The sequence below is a fragment of the Montipora foliosa genome, chromosome 6 (assembly GCF_036669935.1).
Source record: "Montipora foliosa isolate CH-2021 chromosome 6, ASM3666993v2, whole genome shotgun sequence".
Lineage (NCBI taxonomy): Eukaryota > Metazoa > Cnidaria > Anthozoa > Scleractinia > Acroporidae > Montipora > Montipora foliosa.
The window spans coordinates 62706205-62718704 of NC_090874.1; the positions used below are offsets into that span (position 1 = coordinate 62706205).

Below are 12500 nucleotides of genomic sequence, written 5' to 3' on the forward strand. Positions count from 1 at the left end.
GTGAAATTTCCAGGCGTTTTTCTCAATGGAATTCTTCACTTGTCATGCTACAGAGCCTCGAGTGTTCTGCAGTTGAACGTCAGGGATGACCGTGGAAAACTGTAGGAAAAATATCTATCTTACACAGAGACTTGCATATGTGGAACAGGGACGAAAACACGCATGAAACAAGGTAGGCGATAATATATGTTCAACACTCTTTTTTCACAGCGATTGCGGTTTCGGGCAGGCCGAACAGACAAGCTGAGTTGTTTATCAAGGCCTGTTAACCGGTAGTACTCGAGCTCCGATGCGATTTTCTCAATTTGAAAGTGCTAGTAAAAAACAGGTGTCGCTGATGTGCCTCAGGGAAATCAGGAAGAAAAGAATCAGAAGAAATCAAACATTCAGAATGTACAATCAGTGATGAATACACGCCATATTAGAAAATCTCCATGCATTCAAATATATTTTGGTTGCTTTACTTGCAGTAACTTGTTCTGCCAAATCACCTGTATAATGTCAATTTCACCGTTCGGCTGATAAGCATATCACGTTTCACGATTTCTCCAAAAAAAAAAAAACGTTCCTAGCCAGTTGTGACTAGTCAAAAATTTATGGAAGTCTTTGTGGGGAGTTCTCTTCTATGTATGTACATCATAAAATCAATAATTTTTGAGGGCAGGACTTCTTTCACGGAATTGCAATGTACCACAAAGATAGATAAATGATAAATATGGCATGGAAACTGGCCATAAAGGCACTACAGAAGGGAGTGGGAAGCATGGATTATGATGATTGCCTTCTTATGGAACAAGATGAAAATGCCTCTGACCATGAAGATGCCAGCACCTGACTTGTGCATGTACCATAGTCAAGTGGACAACCTACATTTGTATTGATCTATTTCATGCCTTCCAAATAAAATGTTCTTCTGTTTTAGCTAATGAGCCTTTCTATTCTTGCTATGACAAGCAACTTTCAAAAGAATATTAAAAATGAGGGAAGTTGGTGTAATTAACATATTAAAAATACAAAAAACTGTAGAGGTGGTCGCCATTTACGAAACTGGTCTACTGACCAAAAGCCAGTTCCTGAATTGGGCAAATAAGGTAATTGCCGTACTACAGGTGTATGAGCCAGGACATCAAAAACAAAGGATGTGGGGATGCAACTGTATTTCACAAGCAAGGCACTTTTGAAAACTCTGTTTGAACACAATATTTATACATCCTAGATACACAAGGTGACTGCCCTTGGAAGAAGGAAGAGGAAAGTTGTTCCCTCTTCTGTGTGCGTGTACTTTGTACTAGAAGACACTATCCCCTAAGCAACAGGTGTTTAGATGGGTTTGCGAACTGTCTAAATGTTGGGAAGTAATAGCAGACAAAACCGCTGACAGTGTGTGGTTTTTCAGTAAAGGGAACCTCTACTCCCACATAAAAATATCAGGAAATCTCAGGATCCCCTCTTTTAATAATTATTTTCAGCATACCATCACCCCCAATAACTGACTTGTTTTAGTTGCCTTGTTGTGAAACTTTGGTTTAGGATAAAAACTATTTTTAAAGGCAATTTAGATTTCTTCTGGTTTAGACTGACTTAAACTTTTGCAAGAATGGAAATTTTCTTAGAATAATAATTAATGCTTTGACATCTTCAAATAATTTGATGCAGACATGTATATGAACAATAATAAAATTTGATTTTGCTTGTCTGTCATCTGTATTCACATGTCACTCTCAACACCACTTTTTACAATAACTGTCAATTTCCCAATATCACAGCACTGAATTGGAATTTCCATTTCTTGTATTTACATTGTTTTTTTTTTTCACTGTAGTTTAAATTATTTCAGTTTGCAAAAGCTATGCAATAAAATTGCCATGTACAAAACCACACAATAAGAAATCACATCAGGAGACAAAATTCTAAAGTTATACAATATAATTATTACCATGAGACAAAACTCCAACAACGATTTCGAAGCTACAATGTGTAATGTATGGTCAGCCCTTATCTTGGGTTAAAAACTGTCAAGTCATGCACTGTATATCTTGTCCTGGTTTCAAAGCTGGCTTAGTGCTACACGTCACAATGACCCCACAAAACTTGGAGAGAAAAACAGTTAAAATATAATTACTTCAAGTTACTACCAAAACTGAAGCAAAAAGGCAAGGCCTATTAGCTTGACTTGAGCCATTCCATTGACACCTGACTGTTAGTAATTTCATCACTGCAACACGTCATTGTGAGGGCATTTATGTCTTTCCTAGTTTTACAGTAGCTGAAAGGTTTGCATTTAAATCTCTATGAGCTGCTTATTTGTGAAAATCTGTTTCTGCATCTTGCCAGGAGCTCATGAGCTGGAAGAGGTTCACTTTCAACAATTGTTGGAGAAATGATTCTGGGATTGTCAGGTTCCAGCCAGACTTCACGAGTGATTAAATAATCGTCCTCATCAATGCAAAGTTTAAATATATCCACAATCTTTGGACACCTTTAACATCCTCACGTCCCAAGATTTTGTTCTCTGGTTGTATTTTCTTGCAATGATGGTGTCAGCATGATCCTCAGTGGTGGAAAATGAAAAGCCATTATGATACCAGTAATTCCAATCAAGGGTAGTCAACTTTTTCCTTGCTCTGTGAACTTGTTCCCTAGAAAAAAGGTTATGGGCCAGCAAATATGAAAAGACAAGAAAATTATTAATAATTGCTATCAACAGTAATCACTAGTTACAATATTCCACTACTGTTACATTCAGCTGATGAACCTAGGCCTGGACAGTGATTGACTGCCAAGGGTCGGTGATTATTCATTTGAGGTAACCCTCTATGCCATAATTCCTTTTGTAAGCCAAACAGTTCTGCCAGTTGGTACCAATTGGGGAGTCAGGGTGGTTTAGTGGTCATCAACCGTGCCTCCCACCTCTGTGACCCGGGTTCAACTCTGGCCTTGGGTCGTATGTGGGCTGAGTTTCAGTCGATCTCAATCTGACTCCGAGGGTTTTTCTCCGGGTACTCCGGTTTTCCTCCCTCCTCAAAATCGACTCCCGGCCTATTCCATCAGGCTGTGGTGCTGTGCTCCGAGGTCATACCTAGGTCGTGTTCAGGGGCCGAGCGCCTAGCCGGCAGCACAGCTCCTTCGGTCCGACCTCGTTGAGCTGCGCCCTTCGTAATTCAGTCTCCGACTGCGAGAAAGGGCGATTAGCAGATCAGATATTATTATTATTATAATTGCAAACATCGACTAAACAACAACCCATGAGTTACTGAACTACTAGAGTCAACCTGCAGTGTCCTTTAAAGTTTTCAACAATGAACATACCCATACTTCATGACAACATATTTCTTCATTTACAGTATTAATAACTATCATCATACTGCTGTGGTCATCATTGTTGATAATTATGTATAAAACTTGCATGAAGGGAATTCTCATTGACATGTGTACATCAGAGACATACTGTTTGCACATTCCAAAGGACCAGTATGCCAAAAGTGATCCGTGCTTACACAAATAGTTTTACCAGGTGGTGACTAGAAATGAACGCAACTTACTGATTATTATTATTATTATTATTTAATTATTATTATTATTTGTAAAATTTATCATCAACATGATACATCTTGCATAGTGTATTCAATTGCTTGATAGAGTATTAGTTGCATAGTGTATTTCAAAATACTTGATCAAAAATGTTACCTGTACTCTGTGCCAAAAGGTAGCTAAATGACTGGCAAATGAATGTACCGGTAAATTGGCTTTCAAATGATGCGAAATAAACTGAGCAGATCTATCATGCTTGACCCTACTCTAATGAGAAAAAAATAGCACAAAAAAAAAAAATTCGGCCCTTCTTTTTTACCAAACAAAAATTCTCATCTACCGTGGGCTTCAACAGCTAAATCGAGACGCTTCAAAGCTGAAGCCAATTGCTCCTACACTGGAAGCCATCATTCCATGATATGGCAACTGAACTGACGGATAAAAAACACGAATAGCAAAATAAAACGCACACGAAGCTGACGACAAAGAATCATAGTGCTAAAGGGAAACCAATAATCAGTGTAAATACTAACCCCATTCTTCGTCTCATCTCCAAGGACAAAAGATGTTGTGCGAAGGCCGTGTCAGTGGAATCGACGCATATACACTTTATTTTTTTCCAGCTTTCATGGACATCTTTCGCTATATAAAGCTTTCGATGTGCCTCCTCCCATCTCCTATTCCTTGTCTTCTTCTTTATTTGGATTCAAGGCGGCTACGAGGTGTAAGAACCTTTCGACCCGAGCCCCTTCGCCTGATCCGGCTTTCGTGGACATGAATTTTATCTACACAGATCCCAAAAACTAACACAATATGCCGTCAAAGTCCTTCGTATATTACCAAACTGAAGTTTAGAAATGTTATTACAACTTTGGCACGTCTCACTGTGTCGATTAAACAGGATTTCCGTAATTGATACTGGCTTTGAAAAAAGAACCGTCGGGTCAAAAATCAAACAGCCGCACATGCGCAATAGAGTGCCACAGGCCCTTTAATGCGTACCCTCATGAAAATAAATATTTTAATAACTAATAATTGAAGTCCGAAAATAATTGGCTTTTACATCTCCATGTCAAAGCATGACCTATATTGGCGTTAATAATTTAAAGTGTAAAACGTCATAATTATTCAAGAATAAATGTTACTCTCTTTTACTTAATTATGTAGACGGCCTTTAATTACTAACTAAAGGAAGATCCAAAACAGAAGCCACTGTAAACAAGTCGAGTTCCTGCACAGAAAGTTGCTCCTTACGGTGAAGCCATGGCGTCCGTTAACGAGGGTCTTAACAATGATTCGCGCTTTACCCAAGTAGCTGAAGAAACAAGTAGGTACATCCGCTGGACAAAAAATATATTTTATGTTTTAAGTCGCATTATGCAAGTTGAAGAATTATTCTCAATATCAAAGTTGAAATATGAATATTTCTGCTGTTAATCCTATTCTTACACTTTTAACACCTTAAAGACTTTTAAGATCTCAATCTGTACTTAGATCCGAGTTTTCCTTTTCTTAACCCCAAGATGGCATTGGAGACCCTAACATTTTTGCCATCGGTTCAAACAAAAAGACATAACAAACATTTAATTAATGATAATGGAGCCAGGTGATCGTGACAACCCTGAGGCAGCTTTGTTACTGGAAATTTTTCTTTTTCCCTTTTGTTTTGTTTTGTCATTCTTGTGACAAGAAGTCGTAATTACGCTTTCGTTCTTTTGGACAATTAATGAAATGGAACTTCAGGAAATGCAGGTTTTACTCGACAAAGCCTCGATAAATTTCCCCACGCAACAACAATTTTTTTCAGCAACTTGGTAAATTATTTGACGCTAGCTGTGAGCTGCGTCAAATTTAAAGAAAATTTTAAACTACATGAATCGAGGCTTTTTATCATGCAAAGTTGAGAGCTGTCCGACGTTAGCGAAATTGGACTTAACTCGCTCTTTTGGTCTGTAACTAGGCCTATAACTAGAGATGAAGAGAGTGAAAAGATGAAAAAAAAACAAATTAAAACTTGACAACTCGCTACCTAGTATCGCTCCAGCTGGAAATTCAAAGATGATATAGAGCGATTATAAAGTTCTACGTCCTGGGCGTCGGCTAGTTTTAACCAGGAAAAAGAAAATCCCTGCCGTATAAAATCTTACGCAATTCTCCATCTTTTTCAATCCGACACGATTCTCAAGGGAACGTTTAGAAATAGGGGTTCCAGACAATAATTTGTCAGAGAGCGGCGCTTGGTTTCTCAACGACAGAACTTTAAAATCCTTTTTAGTGCATCAAAACAATGTAGCCTTATAAAAGACAAGACAATTCCCCCCCCCCCCCCCCCAACCCATACCAGATTTTCGAATCGAGAAGGTACGGTCATGCAACTAATTCTCCCTTGCAACTAACTTGGTACAAAGTAACGTTAAAAGGGCAGACTTAACAACTGAACACCCAAGTGAGTGTGTTTTTTTACGAATCGACTAATAATAATGCGCAATTCTACCGATGATTGCATACGAGTTGACTTGGCTTCGAATCTAATTTTAAAATAAAAAATTCGAAGACATTTTTACAGGTAAAAATAATTAAGAATGATTGTTTCTGCCACATTCATCATTTATGACTTATGACTCATTTGAATTTTTTTTTTTTTTAAATTCGAAGTAACAATCTGCGCACGTGTAATATAGAGAACAAAGAATGATGTCTGGCAAGTTTTTGACTCCAGAACAGCTAAATAAAAAACTGCCGTGATAAAGGGGATGGCTTATTCTGCAGAAAAAATATTCTTTTCTCGTTAAAATTGTCAAGCAGGTGCGTGTTTTTTTTCTCTCCAGCGAATTTGTCACTTGTAAACCAACATACAGCTGATTCCAGCTGGCTGTAAGCTGTGCCCCAAGGTCACACATGGATCTTATAGCGGCTGCCAAAGACGCATTTGTATGCTTCCGGTTCGATCTTGTTGAGCTGTGTCGTTGCTGTACTTGCGACGGCGATTAGCTGCGACAATTATTAATTATTATTATTAATAAGGAGATGAGAAACAATCTCGTTAGGCAGCAAAAATAAAAGTCTTGTTAATTAAGGGTAAAATAAACCAGCAAGCTTTAATAAGTTGAGTTTCAGCTTCAGTAACACTGAAAGAACTAATGACAGAGAAGACTGATCCTTGTGCAGAACTGGAAAAACGTTAAAGTAAAGCTCAGCTACAGTTTGAACACAACTTTCTTATGAAAAAAAAGACAGCCTGTCCAACTATACTTCCAAAAGAAACTCATTATTAACAGGCAGTTGCCATCGTTTAATCACCATGAGCGTTAAATGCTGTCGCGTGTGGTGGTGCACGACAAACATTTTATTATGAATGAAAATAAAATATTCATAAGCTTCGAATGGACAAATTATAGCAGTAATGGTATGAATAAATAAATATAATTTGCTTCATCGACTGCCCCCCGGAGGCGCTTTTTAGGGCCCATAGCGGCTTAAGACAAGGGGCCAAAAGCATACATCAGGTGCCTCTTGCAGCCGCTATATCTGGGCCATGTCAGTGGTTTTCGCCCCCTTGTCAGTTCGCCCCGTATGGTACCTCTGCGATGCCAACTGAGCAATTAATCCACTCACCTGGGAACCCTAGGTAAATTTGTTGGACTCATGTATTCCCGTGGAAGTCCAGGCTATAGACAAAAGATAAAAGGTGCGTACTGGCGAGTTGGCTATAACGTGTCAGATGTTTAGTCATGGGCTCCTGGTCACTTGAATTAACTAGACGCTCCATTAGCGTACAATGGGTTGCCTATGGCACTTGTTATTCAAAAACAGAAGGGACTGAGTTAGCTGTTATTGAACTGCAGCGTTCCAGGCAATTTTTAAGGTCGGAAGTCAATAAGACCATTTAAGGGGTCACCCAGAAGTACTTCTTCATACGATGAAACAGATCTTTTTCTGAGGTTAAAAACTTGGCTACCAGCCAATTAATCATTTGTCAGAAAGAAAACAATTCCTGTCATCTTTAGAAAAAATAGGCGCGCATTGCGTACGTGTGGTAGTGCAGTAACACAGCGCTTTATTCCATATTGTCAACTGAGCTGCGTTTTGTCTTCCAGGATATTCAAGTTCAATATGTAGCTCTAATAGTACATGACATTGTTTTGGTATTGTATATCATTGTTGTGTCATGGTAAAAGTTTTAGGTAAATAGCCCACAGAGAAGACATGTGGTTACTAGCAAAGTACTAAGCCCAAAAAGATTGAAGAAAATAAAAGGGAATCGAGAAACATTGTCTTCTAGGCTGACATGTTGATATTTCCAAGTTCCCTCACAACTTCTTTTCGCCACAAGTTTAGGCGTGCACTCTGAGCACCTGACAGCTTTGTAATACAAATGTTCACTGAAGTTTTACCCTGTCCGGCGGGGTGGATATCTGGATGGCTAACCTAAAAAATACACCACTTCGTAACAGAAGCATAGGATCGACAATTCTATTTTAACGCCAAAAAATGCGAACTAAGCAAGGTACAGATTTTGTTATTTTGCTTTATGAAAAACAAGTATTGATACACAGTTTTTAGGAAGAGCAGAAGGAATTTTTCAGGACGGTCGATCGATAATAAAAAATTTTGCCGTCAGCAACATCATTAATCTTGAACCGTGAATATGGAAAGTTATTATCAGCGAAAAGCTTTCTGCGAGATTTTTACTACGTTTCAATTTCTTATTGTACTTTTGGCTGCACAAGTAAATCGCAAAATCGAAAGTGACATCAAATTCAGCGGGCGCCGTGATCAAGCTACCGCGGTGTGTTTACTCGCGAAACAGTGAAGCATCTGTGCCAAATGATGGCAAGATACCGGGGTTTTGTTTTTGTTAGTTTTCTTTTTTCTTTCAATTGTTATAAAGTTTGAGAAGAAAGGTGCGCATTCAACACAAAGATCACAACCGCTCAACTCTTGAGGTTGACCAAGGCGAGGTTATTTATCACCAGGTAATTCCATCGTTTTGGGAATAGCAGCTACTTTATTATTCATCAGCGTCACAATTTTTTTGCAGCTTTTGGGGCTCATTTTGTTGAAATTCAAGCACGCTTCTAACAGACCTGTTTATTTTCGTGACTTATGCGCTGCTTACAGTGCACTACCAAAAAAATCCTCCCGTATCATATTTCAACACAGGTATGTAAATTTGTTAAGCCCGAAAATTACGCATGGTAAAATTCACAAAAGGTGAACCTTGTTTGTAAATAATAAAGCACAAAAGAGACAACCAGCTTTCTTTCAAATAACTTTTCACTGTCACATTTCCAATTTTTTCTTGCCTTTGCAGAGTTGAGTACAATATAAATGTAACTTGCCAGACAACTTAGATACGACTTCAGTAAACACAGTGATACATTCAAGGCGTTCAATTCCTTCAATGTTTGTTAAATCCACGAAAGAATTGCTATTTGATTTCGGTGTTGTATATAATACCAAGTTGGTAAAATATTAGAAATAAAGCTCAGTTGATATTCAACGGCGAAAAATGAAATTGTTGTCAAAGACCATTACTCTTCGCTTTAAAGATTCCAGATATGTATTTTTCACTGCCTGTTTTGCTCATAACGTTCCATTCTTGAGATCCATGAGGGTATATTTTGTTTAAGGATCCACTAAAACGCCATTCGCGTTACACTGACTTTCGACGCCATTGGAGGTTAATAATTAAATGTTCTCCTGTGTGCACCAATCTACGCACCACCCAAGCTTCCTCAAAGGAAACAAAATACGCACAGAAGACTCTATGGACAAAGACACCACTTAGCAGGGTAGTGACAGGCAAGACCTTTACCGACACGGAAAAAAAAACAACAATACGGAGACACGAAACTCAGATTCCGACTAGGTTTGGCAACCCAGTAATCAGTTTCCATATTAGGTCATAGGGTGTAGTATGAGCTGATAACCAAGATTCCCAACGTCCTAGTTTCACGAGCTTCTGTTTGCAGACCATGCAGCCTTGGTCTCTCACTGCTAAGCCGGTCTCCAGAGTCTAATGGCTTCCACATGTAATGCATGCGAAGGATCTTGACTATCACGTGGAGTGACAAAGTCCCGAATGAGAAAGTTCTTTAGCTTACTGGCTGCAGTTCTCTTTTCGCCTACTTGAAGGCTCGTCGCTTACGTTGCTTAGTCCACGTTCGTAGGATGCTAGATGGACGTTTTCCAAAGGACATCTTCTACGGCGAACTAGCCTCTGGATCAAGGAAAGTCGGAAGGCCAATGCTCCGCTTCAAAGACATCGTCATGAGGGACCTCAGACAACTGGAAATTGGCGACGATTGGCAAGCATGTGCATCGAACCGGCAGCGTTGGCGCGCCCTTCTTCACAAAGGATCCCTTCTCCTCGACAATGAAGTCTCCTCGAGCAATCATCCTCTCCCTTAAAGGTTTTGCCATTATATGTATCCAAGATTGAGTGCACCAATCAGAAAGCTAGAACAGCAATATCCAAGATCGAAAATTTAATAAAAACTATTAGCTGGAATAGTTAATGCATGAAGTGCCCAAGTAAAAAAAATTAACTAATTTTTTTACTCGACCACATGACTCGACTTACACTCTGTGAGGGAATTAATGATAAAAACTTAATAGCAAGGAAATAAAAATTAAGGCAGCAAGACACTGATGCATAGTCGCAAAAAACTGTATAGTTTACATTACTGATAGAGAACGCCAAGGTGTCTTTCTGTGCTATTTACCGTACCATAGAAACAACAAAATACAACAACGATATGGAGAATAATTCAGTGTGCCGCGGTAACCTGCACTTTCTTTATTAAAGACTCAAAAATAAGCAAACAACACAACACTCCCCGGGGGGTTGGATACCCCAGCCCGTGCAATACAAGGCAAGCCGAGCACGTATCCACCGCAGCGGACACCCGGAGGCCAGAAAAAAACCTCACCAAGATTGGCGCAGGAAATCTGGGTAGGAGCCAAAGTAGGCTACGGCTGCCTGGCCCTCCTACTGGACCCCCAATAACGAACTAAATGCTCATAGACCGAGTAATCTCAATAAACTGTTCTGGCACAGCTTCAAGATAACGAAACTTAGACTTCGGATTCTTCCAACCAACATGCCTGTCCTTCATTGAGGAATCGAGGGACCTGGAACCCCCGATCGTTAGCCCAGCCAATCCTAATACTATGCGTACCATACAAACTTGCATCAGAAACAAAGGGCGAAATGTAGGAATTAAACTAGCATAAGCTGTGGAATAACTTATCCCAAGAGACTCATGAAATCGCTCCGTACAATGCCTAGAATTAACGATTCTGCGAACAATAGGATAATAGGCAGCAAAGATAATATTCTTTCTGTTATCCCCACCGGACAGGTAGGTTTCCGAGATTGTTACGAAAAATAGCATTGCGTGACTAGCGTTACTTTCTAGAAGCTTCGCGAGAGTTCGTAGTTTGTTTATTTTTAGGTCCGTGCGTAAGCGTTTCTAAATCGGTGTGTTTTGTAATCTTTCTATAATTAGATTGATTACTATTTTAGAAAGTTCTAGAAGCTTAGTGTAAGAGTATATAAGTAGACGAGTCCATGCGGAGTTTTTAACTAGTTTTTCACAAGCGAAGAGAGTTGGCGTTAGCCGTTAGCCGTGTTTAGTCAAGTATGACAGAAGCAGTGTTTATTCAAGTTGGCGGAGGCCGTGTAAGTTTGTAAGTACGTGCTGTTTAGAGTTTACTTCGTGGAAACTAAGTTCATTTTGGAATAAATCTTCTTGTTGTCGTTCCGACAACCCTGCGTTCAATTTAGTTTGCAAGCTACCTAACCTCAAAACATTCGAACTCGTAACAGAGACCTAGCTATTACCGAAACGTGCCCGTCCCTGTACTGATCGTTCTTACGCATAATCAGATAAACCTTCATGAAATCATCAAACATGGAAACATCCCGCACTCTAATGCTCAAAACTTTACTAATACGAAAAACACCTGCATATCCTACTAAAAGAATAAATAAAAAGCGAATATCTGCTAAAGATGCAGATGCAGAGCTCAAGATTAAGGTAATCTCAGCAATAGAGGCATGCTTCAACGGCTGCTTGGGCTGGACGGGTCTCGCTAGTTTCCTTCGAGCACCTTCGACAACACCCTTCACCAAGGGGTGAATGGTAGGTGAGTCCATCCCTGCTAGACGGTGACCCCATCGGATACTGTACGAAGCAGATTCTATCACGGAGGCAGAATGGCCCTCAAGTACTGCACGCTCCACGAGCACGTTCAGATACAAGGCCACTTGCAAAGGAACTGCCGGGAGAACAGGTACACACAGCTTAGACTGCGCCCAGGTCTTCCATCTCTGCCACCCGTTGCTGTACTTGTAGGCTGTGTTTGCTGCGTTAGACTCTAACTCAATATCAACCAGACGAGGAACCATTAACTGCAATGATGGATCCTGGAGATTCGCCGCGAAGCCCCCGTCCCGCAAGATATCTTATGAAAATAAAAAGAGAAACCAAAATAATGTTAGCGAGCAAATATAGCAGGAAAGAAACACTGCGCAAAATCACAAAGGTAAAAAAAATAATAATCCAGACAGGAGGAGCTATCAAAAAACAGCTGCAACAGAGGGCAAACAATGCAACCTCTCTAATGTATCTGCTTTATAAAGTAGGCAACATGAAACTCTGGTAAGACCAGCATCGCACTTCAAGTGCTAAATCGCGGTATACAACTAAGACCACGCTCAAAACTCGCAAGAGTGCAGCAACTCACACAACCATGCCGCCCGGTAACCGTAGCAAACGCATGCCACACACGGGCCATTCGATTAACCGCAGACAAATGCTGAACAATGCAAGCAAAGTCTAAAACATATCAAATGAAAATACAAAAACAAACAGACAATCAAAAACAGACAGGCCCGCGATGCTAACCTGAAATCTATGCGTAAGGCCAGCTTGCCGAATTTTGGGCAACCAAAGAAAACC

At 39.8% G+C, this 12500-nt stretch overlaps 1 protein-coding gene across 3 annotated transcripts in view; it reads left to right on the top strand.

The window, feature by feature from the left end:
* The first annotated feature begins 4696 nt into the window (after positions 1–4696).
* The window catches only part of LOC138008090 (short transient receptor potential channel 4-like), a 72028-nt gene continuing 64224 nt past the window's right edge, over positions 4697–12500 (top strand). For 2 of the 3 annotated variants that reach the window (XM_068855291.1, XM_068855292.1), the window contains exon 1: positions 4723–4858. In XM_068855291.1, the coding sequence (XP_068711392.1) occupies positions 4795–4858 (64 nt within the window). In that variant the 5' untranslated portion in view covers positions 4723–4794. Of the gene's footprint in view, positions 4859–12500 lie in introns of all 3 variants that reach the window. The other variant, XM_068855290.1, reaches the window with a different exon arrangement.